We start from the raw sequence: 14,957 nt of genomic DNA, 5'->3' as shown, positions 1-14,957 counted from the left end.
TTGTGCCTGACAACGTCTGTGGCAGTCGCTTTATTTCCAGGCTTGCCAATACCAGACTGACAACAACAAACAATAGCCGTTCAAACATATCTATTACTTTGCTATTTGCATGATAATGTAAATCTTCATCTTTATGACTTACAACCATAGGTATGGCTTGTATCATGTTTTTCTATTAAAAGTTATTTTGGCTTTTGTTTCCTTAATGAAACATGTTGTTGATATGGTTTTGTCTTTATTCAGTGGGGGTTTATCCATTTAATTTAGCACTTATTAGCATATATGGCTTACACCTTAGGTATGATTCATTGTACAATGCCAATATATACTGCAGTAGTATTGGTATATATCCATGGGTTATCAGGGGTAATATTTTAACATGAATAAAATCTTTTGTCAAAAATTTGTGGGGATATTTTGGTTGAAACATAATCTATGTATTTTAGATGAATCTTTAGATATGAAATTTGGTCATATATCACTCTTGGTGTAACAGTCTAATAACTGGTATATTTTATAAATGCTTTGGATTATGGTTCAGTTTATTGGTATATGTACTGATTAGGTATAGTCAGACCTGGGGTAACCGTTGGCTAGCGATTCCTATTTTGTATGTAATGAAATGTAATCTGTACTTAAACACTAATTGATTGTAAACACTAATTGATTGCGTAAAATTACGTGGAGGTGAAATGTTGTTAAAAGGTTATCAAGTAATCATCAAGTGTAATTGATTACATTTCAATGAATAATTATAATGTAATTTATTAAATGTATAGTAATAAATCATTGGGATGTAATGAAAATATTAAATTAATTTTCATTGAATAGATTATATTTGAACCCAAGTCTGAGTATATTGGTATGTAAATAGGGTTATAGATATGACACAATGAATAAATAAATCAAATTTATGGGGGTAAATGTATGGCTTATTATGAAGATTGGCAATATTGATAAAATGTAAAAATTGTTGTTTTTATCAATGTTAAATATAATCAGAGCTGTGATAGTTATATATAGTAAAATTGTATCATAAAATCAATCAATATTTGTCATATGTATTGTTACAAGTATTTACCAGCAACAGTTTAATTATACTTGCACTGTTCTTATGTTTCTTTTTTTAAATGTTAACATGGGGGCTGTGGTAGTTATGCAGTCCATGCTTGAAATTTCAGCATGGGTCGGGTTAATTTTGAGGATTTTTCAAGCCTGGTTCCCCTTTGTCAGGGGTAGTGACTGTGGAATTGCTTCAGTTGTTTCCACCTCTTGATACTTGTTATTGTAGGGCTGAAAAAAACTCTGACATTTGAAATTTGATGAAGGGCAAATGGACATGCAGCTGTGCTGACAGAATTCTCAACCCTAGCATCATGGCCATCATAAAAAGCAAGAGTATATTAGTCTGAAGTGTGAAAATGACCAAAGTATGACCAAAGGCCATAGACTCCTTTCCTTTATGTTAATATTTACACTATAGTAAATTCTATCAACTTCTTTAAAAATTTTGACCTTCACTTACCTCCAATTTGGCAGAGATCCACTCCACACAGGGGTCTTTAGCAGTGGGAGGAACCCAGAGAAAACCCACAAAGTTAGACAGATGACCCTACACCTTGTCACGTACAAGCAGGGAATCGAAACGCCGCTTGACTCAATGACAGACCTTATGGTCCAATTTGGCCAACAGGAATGCCACAACCCATCTTGTTTTTCTACGCTGAGAGACCCCCACCACTACATGAATTTTGTTTGACATGCCTGCGGCCAATGTTAAGAGATGCTTTTCCTTTGGCAATAACGGTTTTTAACCAGTCACATGGCTTAGGACATATTCCAAAGGGTACTATAACTGACAAAGAAGAAGTTAGATCTTCAGGGGGTGTATTTAAATATTGATCTATAGAAAATAACAAATTAGAGTAGATTCTTAAAATATATTTGAAAGTGATCTTAGACCACAAAATGTCGATATTGAAAAATGACAGAAAGGAACTAATAAATAAGTACTAATATATGTTTGATTCTTGAATTAAATTATATCAATGATATGAATTCATCACATAATAAGCTTCAATGCCCAGTATTTCCATATATAACACTTTACATTTGACCCAAGTTATAAAACTATAATATGAAGATACTTTATAATAAGTCTTACCATGAATCTAAGTTTTTGAATTAAAATGGAAAGAAGGCCACACCCATTTAAATTTATGTTCTTTGTGAACACCTACTGAAAATTCTTCCTCAAATTTCTACATGAACAATACAGACTTAAAAACAAAAAGTACTTATGGCTCTTTCCAAAATCTTTTTGTTCCAAATATTTATGATTGGAAATAGTAACAACACATCACACATAAGAATTGAGTGCGTTATTCATTTATTAAGACCCAGAAGAAGTGAAATGAAATGAGGTTTAACGTCCTACTGTTCTGCTCCGACTGGGTTAAGTAAGACAGGAACACCCAGAAGAACTGGAAATGAAATGGGTTTGGCCGAAGGTAATAATATACTAATAACAATAAGATATATCTATTATTTTCTATTATGCTAATCAAACAATCAAAAATAAACAGCAATAATTGTAATCTTTGTAATAGTAGATTTACATGTTACACAAAATAAATGCTTTCCTCGACACCAAATTATAACAAATTTAAAGAAACCAAAAATATTTGGCATTATTCAAAATAGGCCAACCCATGAAGTAGTCCCCTCTTTTACTATGTATTCTACATATAACATGTTTGACTTCCGGAACATTTACATCTAATTTCTATGAGAGTTTGTAAAATAAACAATCTATCTTTATATCAAGATACATGCAGTCTTATAAATGCTGTAGAGATACAGATATGTAAATTGGTTGTATTAATGAAAAAATCTAAATATTTGGTAATACTGACAATAAATGTTTTGATAAAGGGATATTCAACTGTATTTACTTTTAAAGAAATATATACCAGAATTTATGTAATAGAAGTTTTAAAAGATAACTTAATTAATTTAAATAATTTATTAAATATTCTTATATTTAGATTCTCAATCCAATTCATAAATAAATATTAAATAATATCAACAAATATTAGTGTATAAGATGTTATTCTCCTCCTAAACCTTTATAAAATATTTCTACTCCTTTTTTGAGCACTGATGAATAATTCAACAAAATAATATTCAAAACAATAATAGCACTTTGGTATTTTTCCTTTGGAAAAAAGAATGGGTCTCTGCTAGAATATTGACCAGCTAGAAAGTAATCAAATTTGATTTTTTTTTTTTTTTTTTAGATTTTTAAGGTCAAATTAAGATGATTTCTATAAATATTTTAAAAACAATACGGGCTATATAAAATATTCAAAAAAGCTAGAAGAAATCATGTTACTATTTATAACATATCATTCTTAAAACCAGTGGCCTGCAGAGGTTTTATTATTCCCCAGACCAACTCCTTTATTGTATGCCTTTCAGGGATAGGGCCTAGTAGTCAGAAATGTGAGAAAGGAAGACATTTTATATATGTAAATACAAATGAAATAAACTTTCAATTCAAATTAAGTAGTGGTAATTTCAGATTTCATAAAAACTTAATTTTAATTTCACTCTTTCATTGGATATATGGTTTCCCAGGGCCATCACCCTCTCTGCGGGCCACTGTATAAAAGTTATAGATAGAGAGAAATGGGGTTTGATCATTTGAATAAAACAAGGGTATAATATATCTTTAAATATTTGAATGTATATATAACAATTCTTATGGTGACTACTGAACATTAATAAAACATGCATGTTATGACGATGACCAAGTCAAATACCAAAATATAAATAATAAAAATAAACAATAATAATAAAATGGCAGTGAATGTTAAGTTTAACAGGCTTCTGTCCTGTGGGTTGTAATCTGGCAGTTTGTAAAGATTTGAGATCACTTGAAAAAAAATTCTGAAAAAAAAAAAAATATCAATTAGTTTTCTGGAAAAAATGTAAAAATATATGCTACGATTTAATTTTCCGAGAAAACTACCAAAATATTTGATAGAAAGAAATAATGTATAGATCTAAAGTATCACAATGTTTGATAAAACCTTTGATAGAATCAATGAATTGGATAGAAAATGGGGATATTTTTGATATACAATAGACAAAAATAAAATGAGAAGCCACGTGGTCCATTGAGACACTGACTCACTGAACAGAAGGTTCAGGAGTTGGTCGAGGCGACTAAGTTTGTCAGGACTTAGGACAAGGAAAGACCCCTAGCAGATCGGATAGGACGAAAACGAGAAGTCAGAGTAGACATAAAATAGCCCCTGGCAGTTAAAATTCAAAAAGGGTAGGTTTTACCTTTGATTATTGTTTGCTGTTTCTGGTATTTAGCGTTTTCTTTTCCAACAATCAGGATGTAACTTGACTTGTTGTTTAGAGAGTTGCTTTGCCTCCTCTTTATAATATTCCTTATCTTTTATATCCAATGCCTTCCATTCTTCACCCAATAATTTACTTATTGCTCTGAAATATAATCATTTTCATTTTCACATTCAGTTAAGTTTTAATAATTTTAAAAGGCAGTTTTAATATTTCCTAAATTGAAGTTTTAATATTTCTAAATTGTAGTTTTAATATTTCTAAATTGTAGTTTTCGTCATAGACAATAAGCTGACAACTACAAACCAGTGCGATGCATACCTGTTATCTTTTCCAGGATGTTTCCGTGTGTATTCAACTCGCTTCTCTTTGGCAAATAACATAAATCCATTCATTGGGCGTTTAGCTTTTGGAGAATCGGGTAAGTTTGGTGAATTTGGAGCAGAGTTTCCAGACTTTTGTTCTTGGTATTTTTTCTGATAAAAAGAAATTGTGACACAAATACGATTTATGTATGTGTTATATAGTTACTTTTGATTGTTTTATGATCCCCCGGCAGTTGTCGTGGTACATTTCCACCATATAACACATAACATGGCGTGTGTACGGTTGGTGCAGACAGTTACACGTTAACCTCATTTGAATTCAAAATATCCTTTAAAGATTTAAAGAAAAGGGGAAATTGGGGAAATTAATGAAATCAAGGCGGAACTAAACTGTTTCAAAAGTTGTATTGTGATCTCTAACGCCATTTTTTTTTAAGCCAATCTATTATGAATTTGACGACAGGCGGATCTCATTGGTATTCAGGGCTGGAAATAGGTTTAATACTATCTCCATTTCTGGATTAATTTTATATATTTGATTTTAACTATTCGAGTGTGTTTTGAAGTGGCAAACAAACACACAGTGTCCACCCCACCCCACCCATTGCTCGCGAGTAAACCTTACCTGTTGCATACTGCTTAAAGCTATAACAGCTGTGGAGTCTGTGGCAGACAGTGGCATACTGTAACTAAATAAATAATATATTAGATTATTGGTTTTACCTCGGTTATTATATAATGAAACACATTTAAATGCATGCTAAATCCCCTCCTGAAATAAGTTAAAACGCAATTAGCAACTTCTCTTAGTATACAGGAGTAGACCAGGCGTTAGAATCTTAACTCTTAAAATTAGTGTTTCAAAAACAAAAGATTTGATTCCACTTGCTTACATCAAAATATGCTTGAAACATATTTTGTTTTGCTCTACCATCCATCCATCGAGTAACATTTGTTTTAAAGGAAACACACCTAGTTGTTTTATCATAAACTTTAGAAAATGTGGCATCTGGATGGGAGGGTGGTAAACAAAGGTCATTAACTTCAAGGGTTTGGCATGGTATTCCATAATGATTACTGGAAAGTGTGGTATCACACGAAGACCAACCTGCAAAATCATAAGAAAAAAGATCCAACATTACTGTTATAAGTATAAAACAATTTAATCTATTATTGCCCTTGTATATTTTATTTTACTTATCAGAACTATACCCAAATTCTATGTTCCCCACAGTATTAGAAATGCACCTACTGTTATAAGTATAAAACAATTTAATCTATTATTGCCCCTGTATATTTTATTTTACTCATCAGAACTATACCCAAATTGTATGTTCCCCACGGTATTAGAAATGCACCTAATCCGTGGATGAGGTATATACTTTACGTTTTAAGTCGTCTAACGAATAAATATATAGCGATGAAATTAGTAATGAATACTTTGAGTTTTTGTCTTTTGGCACCACGAACGAACCAATAACGTTCAACACTATAATGTATGAGGATATGGTGACTGTACTGTAAACTAATCATAACGCAGCAACAGGGTTTAATATTGAAATTCACCAGGCTGTCATACTTACCTTTATCTTTGACAAAGAATGGATGGTCAATTTTACATTTTGCTGTGGCTAAAGTCTTACGATCGTCATCTAGTTGAAAGGATAGGGTTACTATTTTCGAGAAGATTTTAATATTTTGAACTTTAAAGCCTACGTCTCTATTTCTATAATTAAACGACATGTAATTTAAAATTAGGTCTATATCATAAAAAGTGATAAAAGTGTTTTATTAAATGATACAATAATGTGTCAAGTATTCAATGATTAACAGAAGATATGAACAATGCAGATCAACGAGCAATAGAGTGGTAATTTATTGACATTGCCTTTACCTGAGATCACGCTGATGTATATTAGATGCTGTTCTGTCGATTTCATATTTCTCTGCCAATTCCTCAGCTAAGTTCCAGGTATTGCTTGAATTGGCGTCAACAGAGCAGAAATTAAGGAGTGTTCCTGTTGAAAAAAATGGATATTATAAATTTATTTGATATCTATTGTCAGTCGTGTAATTATAAATTTCAACAGTTTTTCATGTAGAGTTTTGTTTTTTGTAACACCTATTTATTCTTTTTGGAACACCTGATATCATTTTCAGTTTATTTAAAAACTTGCGCCTTGATAGATGCCCTTTAATAGTATTTACCTTTTAGAAAACATTGCCACACTGCTGTAGGCCAGGAATGAAATCTATGACCACTAGTAGAATCAATGGTTGGTGATGAAGGAAAAAATGTTTGTTTAATATCTTTCTGGACGATTTCGTCACTTTGACTGAAATAAAATAATTTGAACACCCGGCACCGTGGTTAATTATACAATCATTCTCATATTATTTTAACAACCCCAAGTTGTCCATATCTAAATTGAAAAACATGGATATATACATACGATATTTAAAGAAAGAATTCCACTTACAACAATAAAGCCTGTTTTTTTTATTAAGGGCCAGGCAATATATAATATAATCTACATGTATATAATAATTACTCACCTTTTATGTTATATAAAAGTACACATGACTTGATACCCAATGGATGTTTATCACTAAATCAAACAAGGAGTGTTTTTACTAAGCTTGAAATTCCCTTATCACAATATATAGCAAATGTAACTTAAGTGGAATCAAATCTTTTTTTTAAATAAGTCAACCATTCCTTGTTTAAAAAGACAACAAAAAAAACTTTAAATACCTTGTTGTAGCTTCGGGTAATTTCTTGGGTTTGCAACTCAGATCTAAGGCTCGCTTTACATTCTCACTTCTGAAATTATAAAAGTCTATGAGGTACAATAAGAAGCACAATTATACAAAACTGGTCAAGTAGAAATTCATGTGCCGAATTGGAAAGTATCTAGACAGATTAATGCATACAGATAATGTCTACTTACCCTGTATTTAGTGCAGCTGTCACAGATGTTTTCTGTAGTAATGGACTCTGTGGGCCAGTTGCTATAATAGCTAGATCCCTTAATCTATTGTCATCATCAAAACGACAAATTGGACGATTTGGTTTCACCTCAGGTCTTTGGGGTGGAGATCGTTTTGGTCTTGCAGGTTCTAAATAAATAAAATATTAATCCAGCTTTACTGTTGTGTAATAACGACTACGGATTTTTAATAATTGTAAAATTGTAATATAAACTAATATACCGTTTGAAGGTAATATGTTCGTCATTTATGGTGTTTTATAGGGGTTGGTACTGGGTCCAATTCTATTAACTGGCATTACTCTTCGTGGGAAAACTGGGCAAAAGTGATACCCTTGGAAACATTGTCACCATATATTAGCTTTAGAAAAATCATTTTAATTTCGCCAATGAAAAAAAAAATATTAGTATATAGAAATGATTACCAGGTCCTGTTTTTTTCTTGACCGTTGGTTCTGGATCTGGGTTGTGTTTTGGAGATATTGATTGTCTTTTGCATATAGACTTTTTGTGATATTTTAAACCATTAAAACTGCAATTTAAAATATTGAAGTAATTTAACATAAGTTTCTTTTAAACTGGAACCAGTGGTCAGTTATATTTCATAGTATAAATACTATATTATTATATTCATCTATCAGACAAAATTGTTACAAGAACAATTTATTGCCAACAGTGATCCGAGTACTTGGATTTGTGATAATTAGTCTAATCTAAAGTTATTTTGAATATATTATATTAATTTAATTAAATTTATTTTCTTGCTTTAAAGTAATAATGCATCTTTACATATACATTATGTAAGATTTAGATAAAGAACTGACCGTTCTTGCTATATTAGTTACTTTATTCTGAACCATGTTATCAAAGTAGATTTGACAAGATGTATGCATTGATTGTTTATTATCGTAACCACGGTACTGGTATATTCGAGTCTTAACCTCGGACCTCTGTTTTTAAATTAAATCATTAAATGGCCGAACCGTTCTAATCTAGTTAAAATAAAATCTTGACATCGAGAGTTGATTATGGTCTTGTCATTTTAATAAATGTCTCAATAAATAATTTACATTTAAGGCCTAAAGAAAGACCTACAATAGGCAAATTTAGCTTTTGAATAATGTATCCTTAACTAATTAATAGATACACAATAAATTTTTGTGTATAGTGAATCTTGATATAAATATATTTGGGGCATATAAATGACGGCGTTTAGTAAGAACTATCCAGGTTTTGGAGATTTTTTGTCCTACCTTATAAACGATCGGAAACAATTTTGACATTTATAAGATGATTTTGTAGGGGAATGTGTATTCACGTGGTATTTTAATCCTGGGTTACTGGTAAACCATTTGTTACAACCTTCGTGTGGACATTTTCTTCTCCGGATTCTTGTTTCTTCACCAACTGCTCTAAATTCTCTCATTCGTTCTGTTTCAACATGGCGCCTCTTTCCTGCTAACTGTAATCAAATTTAGAGCTGATTTTCTACTTATGTTTAGAGGTAACCATTAAAATGTTCATGTTCTTCTAATTAGGGTTGTTCGGTAAATTTAGAAGCTCGACAGGAAACAATACCCCCCCACCCTTTACTCAGATTAACTCAGAGTTGAATAAACATGGGTTGCAACGAACCTAAGTGAGCTAAACAAGGGGAAATAGTCCTAACTCGGGAAGCTAGTATCGAAAATCGCAGAAAGTCAACAGGGTTCTTCATTTCAAAGGAATTGACAACCAATGTAAATTTCAGGAAGATAGTTATTCATTGTAGCCTATAAAGTAAGATTAAGAGGTCTTAACTCTAGAATTGATTATTGAAAAAGTTTGAATATTAATAGGTGTCTTCGTTTCTATGAGATAGACAACTTAAAAAGGTGTATGGATTAATGTAGCCATGACTGTGGAAATCATCATCCACAATTAATGAAAATTTTAAACGGCATCATCAGCTTACACAAATTTTTAAACAAGCGGTAATTGTCATGCAAGATACGCCCAAATTTTGCAAGAGATGGACAGGGAACAAGCTAATATATTTAAACGGTTTTTAAAATTGGATTAAAAATTGTGACATCAAAAGGGATCATAAGCTTGTACAATCAGGGGTCATAATCCAGGAAGTTACTGTCCGATGTGCGCGAATATCCAAAGGAACTGAGATCTTTGGGATATAAATATATATCTTAAGTTTCATCAAAATCGGATAACAATTGTGACTCTAGAGGGTCCACTGCCTTGCTATTACATAGTTTTGCACTAAATTCGAACTCAACCTTCATTAGGGTGTAGCGGTGATAAATTTGAACGGTTTTCAAAATCGGATAAAAATTGTGACCTCTAGAGTGACCACAAGCTAAAGAAATCGGTTGCCAGGCAACGAAACACACACCCACAGCAGATAAATTGTCTGGGTAGTCATCAAGAGCTGTCGCATATTTTTACGTTTGTCGGCAATGAAACATTTACAATACACTAAAATCTGATTAAGAGTAACAACTCATTAAGTAATTATTAAAAAAATCATTAGAATTCGTTTGGGACATGCCATGGTAACTAACATTAAGTATACAAAACATTTAATTTCATGGATTTAGCTGCCCAAGTTATCAAAAATCATTGAAAATCAATATATTTGTTTTTCTCAAGACATGTGTGTCAACCTAAAGTCAACCGAAACAATTATATATAGGCGTAAACACGGTCTATAAATATAAAATAATTATCGAAATAGTTGAAATACAGGATTCTTCGTCTATGACCTTAAACACTGTATAAATTTAAAGTCAATCGGATATTAACTTTAGCCTCTAGAGCGTTCACAGATTTTTCAAAGTGATCAAGGATCATAACTCTGGCAGTAATTATCGGAAGTCGGTAAAAGTCAATTTAAAGTCAATCGGATATTGACTTTAGACTCTAGAGCGTCCATAAGGTTTTTAAAGGTGATCAAGGGCAATAACTCTGGAAATCGGTGAAAATCAACAGGCATCTTTGTCTCATGACCTTAAACACTGTGTATAAATTTAAAGTCCATCGGACGGACGGGCGGACGAGGCGACGACAATATACGACCACATTTCAATGTGGGCGTATAAAAACGCGATTTTTCGTACAATCAGGGGCCATAGTTCAGGAAGTTAGGGTCCGGTATGTGAACTGACGGACGGCCGTCCGGGCGGACAGGGACAACAACAATACGTATAAAATTATACACATATCTATAAAAGCAATATAAAATATATAAAAAGTACATTGGTATACGCACAAAAGTCTGAATATATATTTTTTGACGAAAATAGCTGTAAGGTTTTGCTTTAAAGGCTTCCTTGACATAACAGTCCTACATAGATCGGTGAACCGGGAATAACCATTATAACGCAATCCCAGAAAAAAGAGGACATCATGAAACAATAGTCTCTGTGTCTTCGTCATATTTAAAAGCCCATCCTCGATCCTTTATTCCTTAGCATATACCTCCATAACCTTTGGTTGAATAATTTCCTATTTGTTTGCTGTTGTTTTCTTGTGTTAAAGGGGCATTATGGAAGATTAGATACAGAGCTGGCAGTTCTCGCTATAATAACTAATGTAATTAGAATATGCTGAAGATTTCAGTCAAATTTCTCCTCTCTGAACCGAGATATTAGCGTTTGAATTTTAGGCCTAGCCTTGATCATCGGTAAAGAATATATAGTCTCGATTTTGGGATTAAATCATCGATGAGCGTTGAGCAGCAATTCGGATTCAAATCCAGTGAAAATCCGACACATAAAATGGCATTGATAGTTTATTAATAAGGTCTTTTAATGTTAATAAAGGTCTAATTAATTGTTTATATAACATTTCAGTCCCAAAGAAAGACAATAGGTGGATTTAGCTCTTGCTTGCATAGAGTATATTTAAATAATAAAATCCTTTTTATAAGACACTTCCACGGTCATCAATTAGGACGATTTCAAAAACTGATGTCCACAATGAACCAAGGCACGAAATTCATTGAATATACTAAAACTGGCTGATAATTTTCAGTGTCATAAGCTTCGTTTGACCTAATTTGTTTAGGTCAAATCGCATATGCTTATTTTGGCTAACTTTTGAATACTAATTTATAAAAAAAACTACTGCCATGGCCTCTTACTTCTTGAAGAAATAATAATATTGATATATCAGACAATGGTGAGCCACCTGGCTACCATAGGTTCAAATACTGCAGAGTATGTCCTCAGTAAATTAAATCGTATACCCTTGATATTATCAGATTCACTTTTTACAAATCAAAGAAAAGACTAAACAAAAGAAACTAGAATAATGTTGTTTAAAAGTATATTTGATATAGAGAATAATATATAGTTTGGCTTAAAGTATATTATATAATCTACCGCCATTTTTGGAAATGGAATTTTAGACCCGAAAAATAAATTAACCCTGACAATATCAATATTATACAGCCTATAAAATTATACATTGGGATATATATATATATATATATATATGAACTTTGTGAAATTTAGATAATATTCTTGGAGAAATCATGTAAATAAAATCTTCTTTAATTGACTTTCATTGCGAACCAAATGTGTTATTATTAAAATGTGCTTTTATTAAAATGTGTTATTGTTAAAATGTGTTATTATTAAAATAAATCAGATTATTAAAATAAATCAGATAACGTTATTAATCTGCTTATTAATGTTTTAGTTATGTATGAAAGCAGGTCAACATGGCCGATTTACAAAATAAAATATTTGACTTCTGATAAACTTCGATTCGAATCGGAAATTCGTTGGTATTAATAGTTATCATAAATGTGGTTCGTTCTTTTTATATATATTTGAGTACATTGTATTTTAAGATGTGTCGACGGATTTCGTCTTCCCTCATTTGTAATTTGAGTCATTATATGACATATATAGATGATGTCACTATTATAAATAAAACGGGTCGATTTGACACGCGTGAATAGAACAATAATGCATAGGAAGATCTGCAGTAAAAGTTTATAGAATAATTTGTAGATATTCCATATTTCAGTTGCCTAAATCCTAGTTATGGCAATAATACCAGTGTTTATTCGTTTAAAATTTAGTCGCTAATATGCAGGTGTCGGAACTTAAAAAATTAATGATATATTAATATTCCCATCAAAATCATTTCCATTTTTTAAAAAAATAAATCGAACATAGCTCAATAATTTGTATTCCCCAAAAAGATTAAGAAAAATGGAAGTACGTATCTTGGGAAACGGTTCAATTCGCTCAGCTGTGAAACCGCAAATAAACAATTGAATATATCCATAATACGTGTACAATATAGATATATCTATATAGGCCATGGGGATATTTAAATCTTAACCTTGTTTGTCTTCGTGTTATTTCGCTCGACTCCTCTATTACTTAATTAATTATTGAACTTTTGTTCTTAAAAGATCAGAAACTTACCCCTGCATTGTTTGGACATTCGCATAACATGTTTACAACATAACGTACTCTTCTTTACAAACTTTTAAGCGGTCTTCAATACTATAACCAGCTGACGATAGTAGCGTTATAGTAAAAATTTTAAAATGCGTATATCCAGCCGGGCTTTTTCATCCGTTTACGCGGTAGAAACCGTTGCAATTTTGAGATAAAATTTGTGTGGACATCCATGACAACTGGAAACTATGCATCGGTGAACAAATTAAACATAGTCTAAATAAAATGGAAAAGTTTGAAAGAGTTTAAAAGGATTAAAATTGCTATAGTAAAATATTGAGGTTACTCACGCTTTTAGACGCCATCCTATTGAGGCCAGTTGGGGGCAAAACCAAAACATGAAAAATGATTGGTTGACAAGTATCGTGAGTTTTGTCAAATCGTTTTCTGGTTGGCTTATATTTTACCGGGTATATTAATATCAACAAACAAGTGAGCTTTATATTTTCAAGGTACCCGCTAACTTTTTTTAATTTCTCACATACGTCAGAGCGCACACTCTCTGTCGCGCGCTAGTGATCTAATATTATTCAGGTATTATAACATATAATTTAAATATTTACTTATACAGGTAACACTTTACTCATTTAATATACTGAATAACATTTGTTTGGCCATTAGGCCTACAAATACAAGACCATTTTGCGCTCTTGTCGGAAGGAACTTTCATGGGGTTATCAAGGAAAATTGATGGCAGCCGAACGTAGCTATGGTAACCAAAGGTAATTCGCTACGTAATTTAGTGACATATTCACACTTACAGTTTAAATCATAAAGCTGGGATAATGTCGGTAAGATTGTCAATACGGGTCACGTACAACCAGGGAATCGAAAACACGCCAGTTGACTAAATGACAGACCTAATGATACACCGCACAGGTGCTAACCATTCGACCATCCACCCCCCCACCCCCATTCCATCATGAACCAGCGGATGCTTTGTTTGAATAAGGAAGGCCTACTATCTTTTTTTTCAAATGTTTACTGATCAAATTGCTTAGCTACGACAGAGGGTCATAAAACTAAAAAAGTACCTTTTCTACAACCTGTCAAGAATTGAAAAAAGGTTGTATCTGAAGTCTGTGTGGCCCTTGTCTGAAATATGTGCACCCATAGGATTTTGGATGGACAATGTTTATACATGGTTTATAACCAAGGCTCATCTGTTATTCCAAGCTAATCTGTTGTCAGATTTTCTCCTAGAGTACATTTGTACTTTGATTAAGACATTAATTTGTTTTTTAAAATTCCAACGTAAGAGGAGTTGATAAAGCCAACCAAGTATAAATGTCTGTATAAATCTTTATTTTCATCCTTCATTTTAATTTTTATCACTCATTAACATTTCTAAATTCTCTCATTAACATTTCTAAATTCAACACACTTTTAAAATAATATATTTTGTGAATAGATGGTCATAGTTTCTCAAGGAACTGAGATAAAATAGAAACTTTGATAAACAATTAGCTCTTCTATAGAAACTTAGTTAAATTAACTTTAATAGAAGATCTATAGATATTCCAATTAACCATAATATAAAACTGATGCTCAATTAACCATACATGCAAACTTTGTTAATTAACAATACAAACAATTTAGTTAATTGACTGCAATAGACATTTAATTGACTGCAATAGACATTTAATTGACTGTAATAGAATTTAGTTAATTAAGCCTATTAAGACTATTGTGAAATTTAGTTAATTAAGCCGAATTGAAACATAAATAATTAATTGTGATAAGAGAAACTAGAGTTTTTTTTAACTGTAGCCTAATTTAGTAAATTAACCATT

General features: G+C 31.7%; 1 protein-coding gene across 3 annotated transcripts; it reads right to left on the bottom strand.

Moving 5' to 3' along the window:
* Positions 1 to 1,926: 1,926 nt before the first annotated feature.
* LOC126828597 (HMG box-containing protein 1) lies at positions 1,927 to 13,482 on the bottom strand. 3 transcript variants are annotated; one of them, XM_050558464.2, is made up of 13 exons: positions 13,455 to 13,482; positions 8,944 to 9,152; positions 8,116 to 8,222; positions 7,652 to 7,820; positions 7,456 to 7,524; positions 6,909 to 7,036; positions 6,595 to 6,718; positions 6,284 to 6,426; positions 5,673 to 5,808; positions 5,326 to 5,389; positions 4,696 to 4,850; positions 4,354 to 4,518; positions 1,927 to 3,951 (listed from the first exon to the last, which is right to left on the bottom strand). In XM_050558464.2, the coding sequence occupies exons 1-12, from the start codon at positions 13,467 to 13,469 to the stop codon at positions 4,383 to 4,385; spliced, it is 1,455 nt and encodes a 484-aa protein (XP_050414421.1). In that variant the 5' UTR covers positions 13,470 to 13,482; the 3' UTR covers positions 1,927 to 3,951; positions 4,354 to 4,382. The 3 variants fall into 3 exon arrangements, with proteins under 3 accessions (XP_050414421.1, XP_050414420.1, XP_050414422.1); XM_050558463.2 differs by lacking the exon at positions 13,455 to 13,482 and adding an exon at positions 13,129 to 13,258; XM_050558465.2 differs by lacking the exons at positions 5,673 to 5,808; positions 6,284 to 6,426; positions 6,595 to 6,718; positions 6,909 to 7,036; positions 13,455 to 13,482 and adding an exon at positions 13,129 to 13,258.
* Positions 13,483 to 14,957: the final 1,475 nt, after the last annotated feature.

Source organism: Patella vulgata, chromosome 7 (genome assembly GCF_932274485.2).
Source record: "Patella vulgata chromosome 7, xgPatVulg1.2, whole genome shotgun sequence".
NCBI classification, from domain to species: Eukaryota; Metazoa; Mollusca; class Gastropoda; family Patellidae; genus Patella; species Patella vulgata.
Note: the sequence above shows the minus strand (reverse complement) of the source record. Positions and strands in the feature narration are given on the sequence as shown.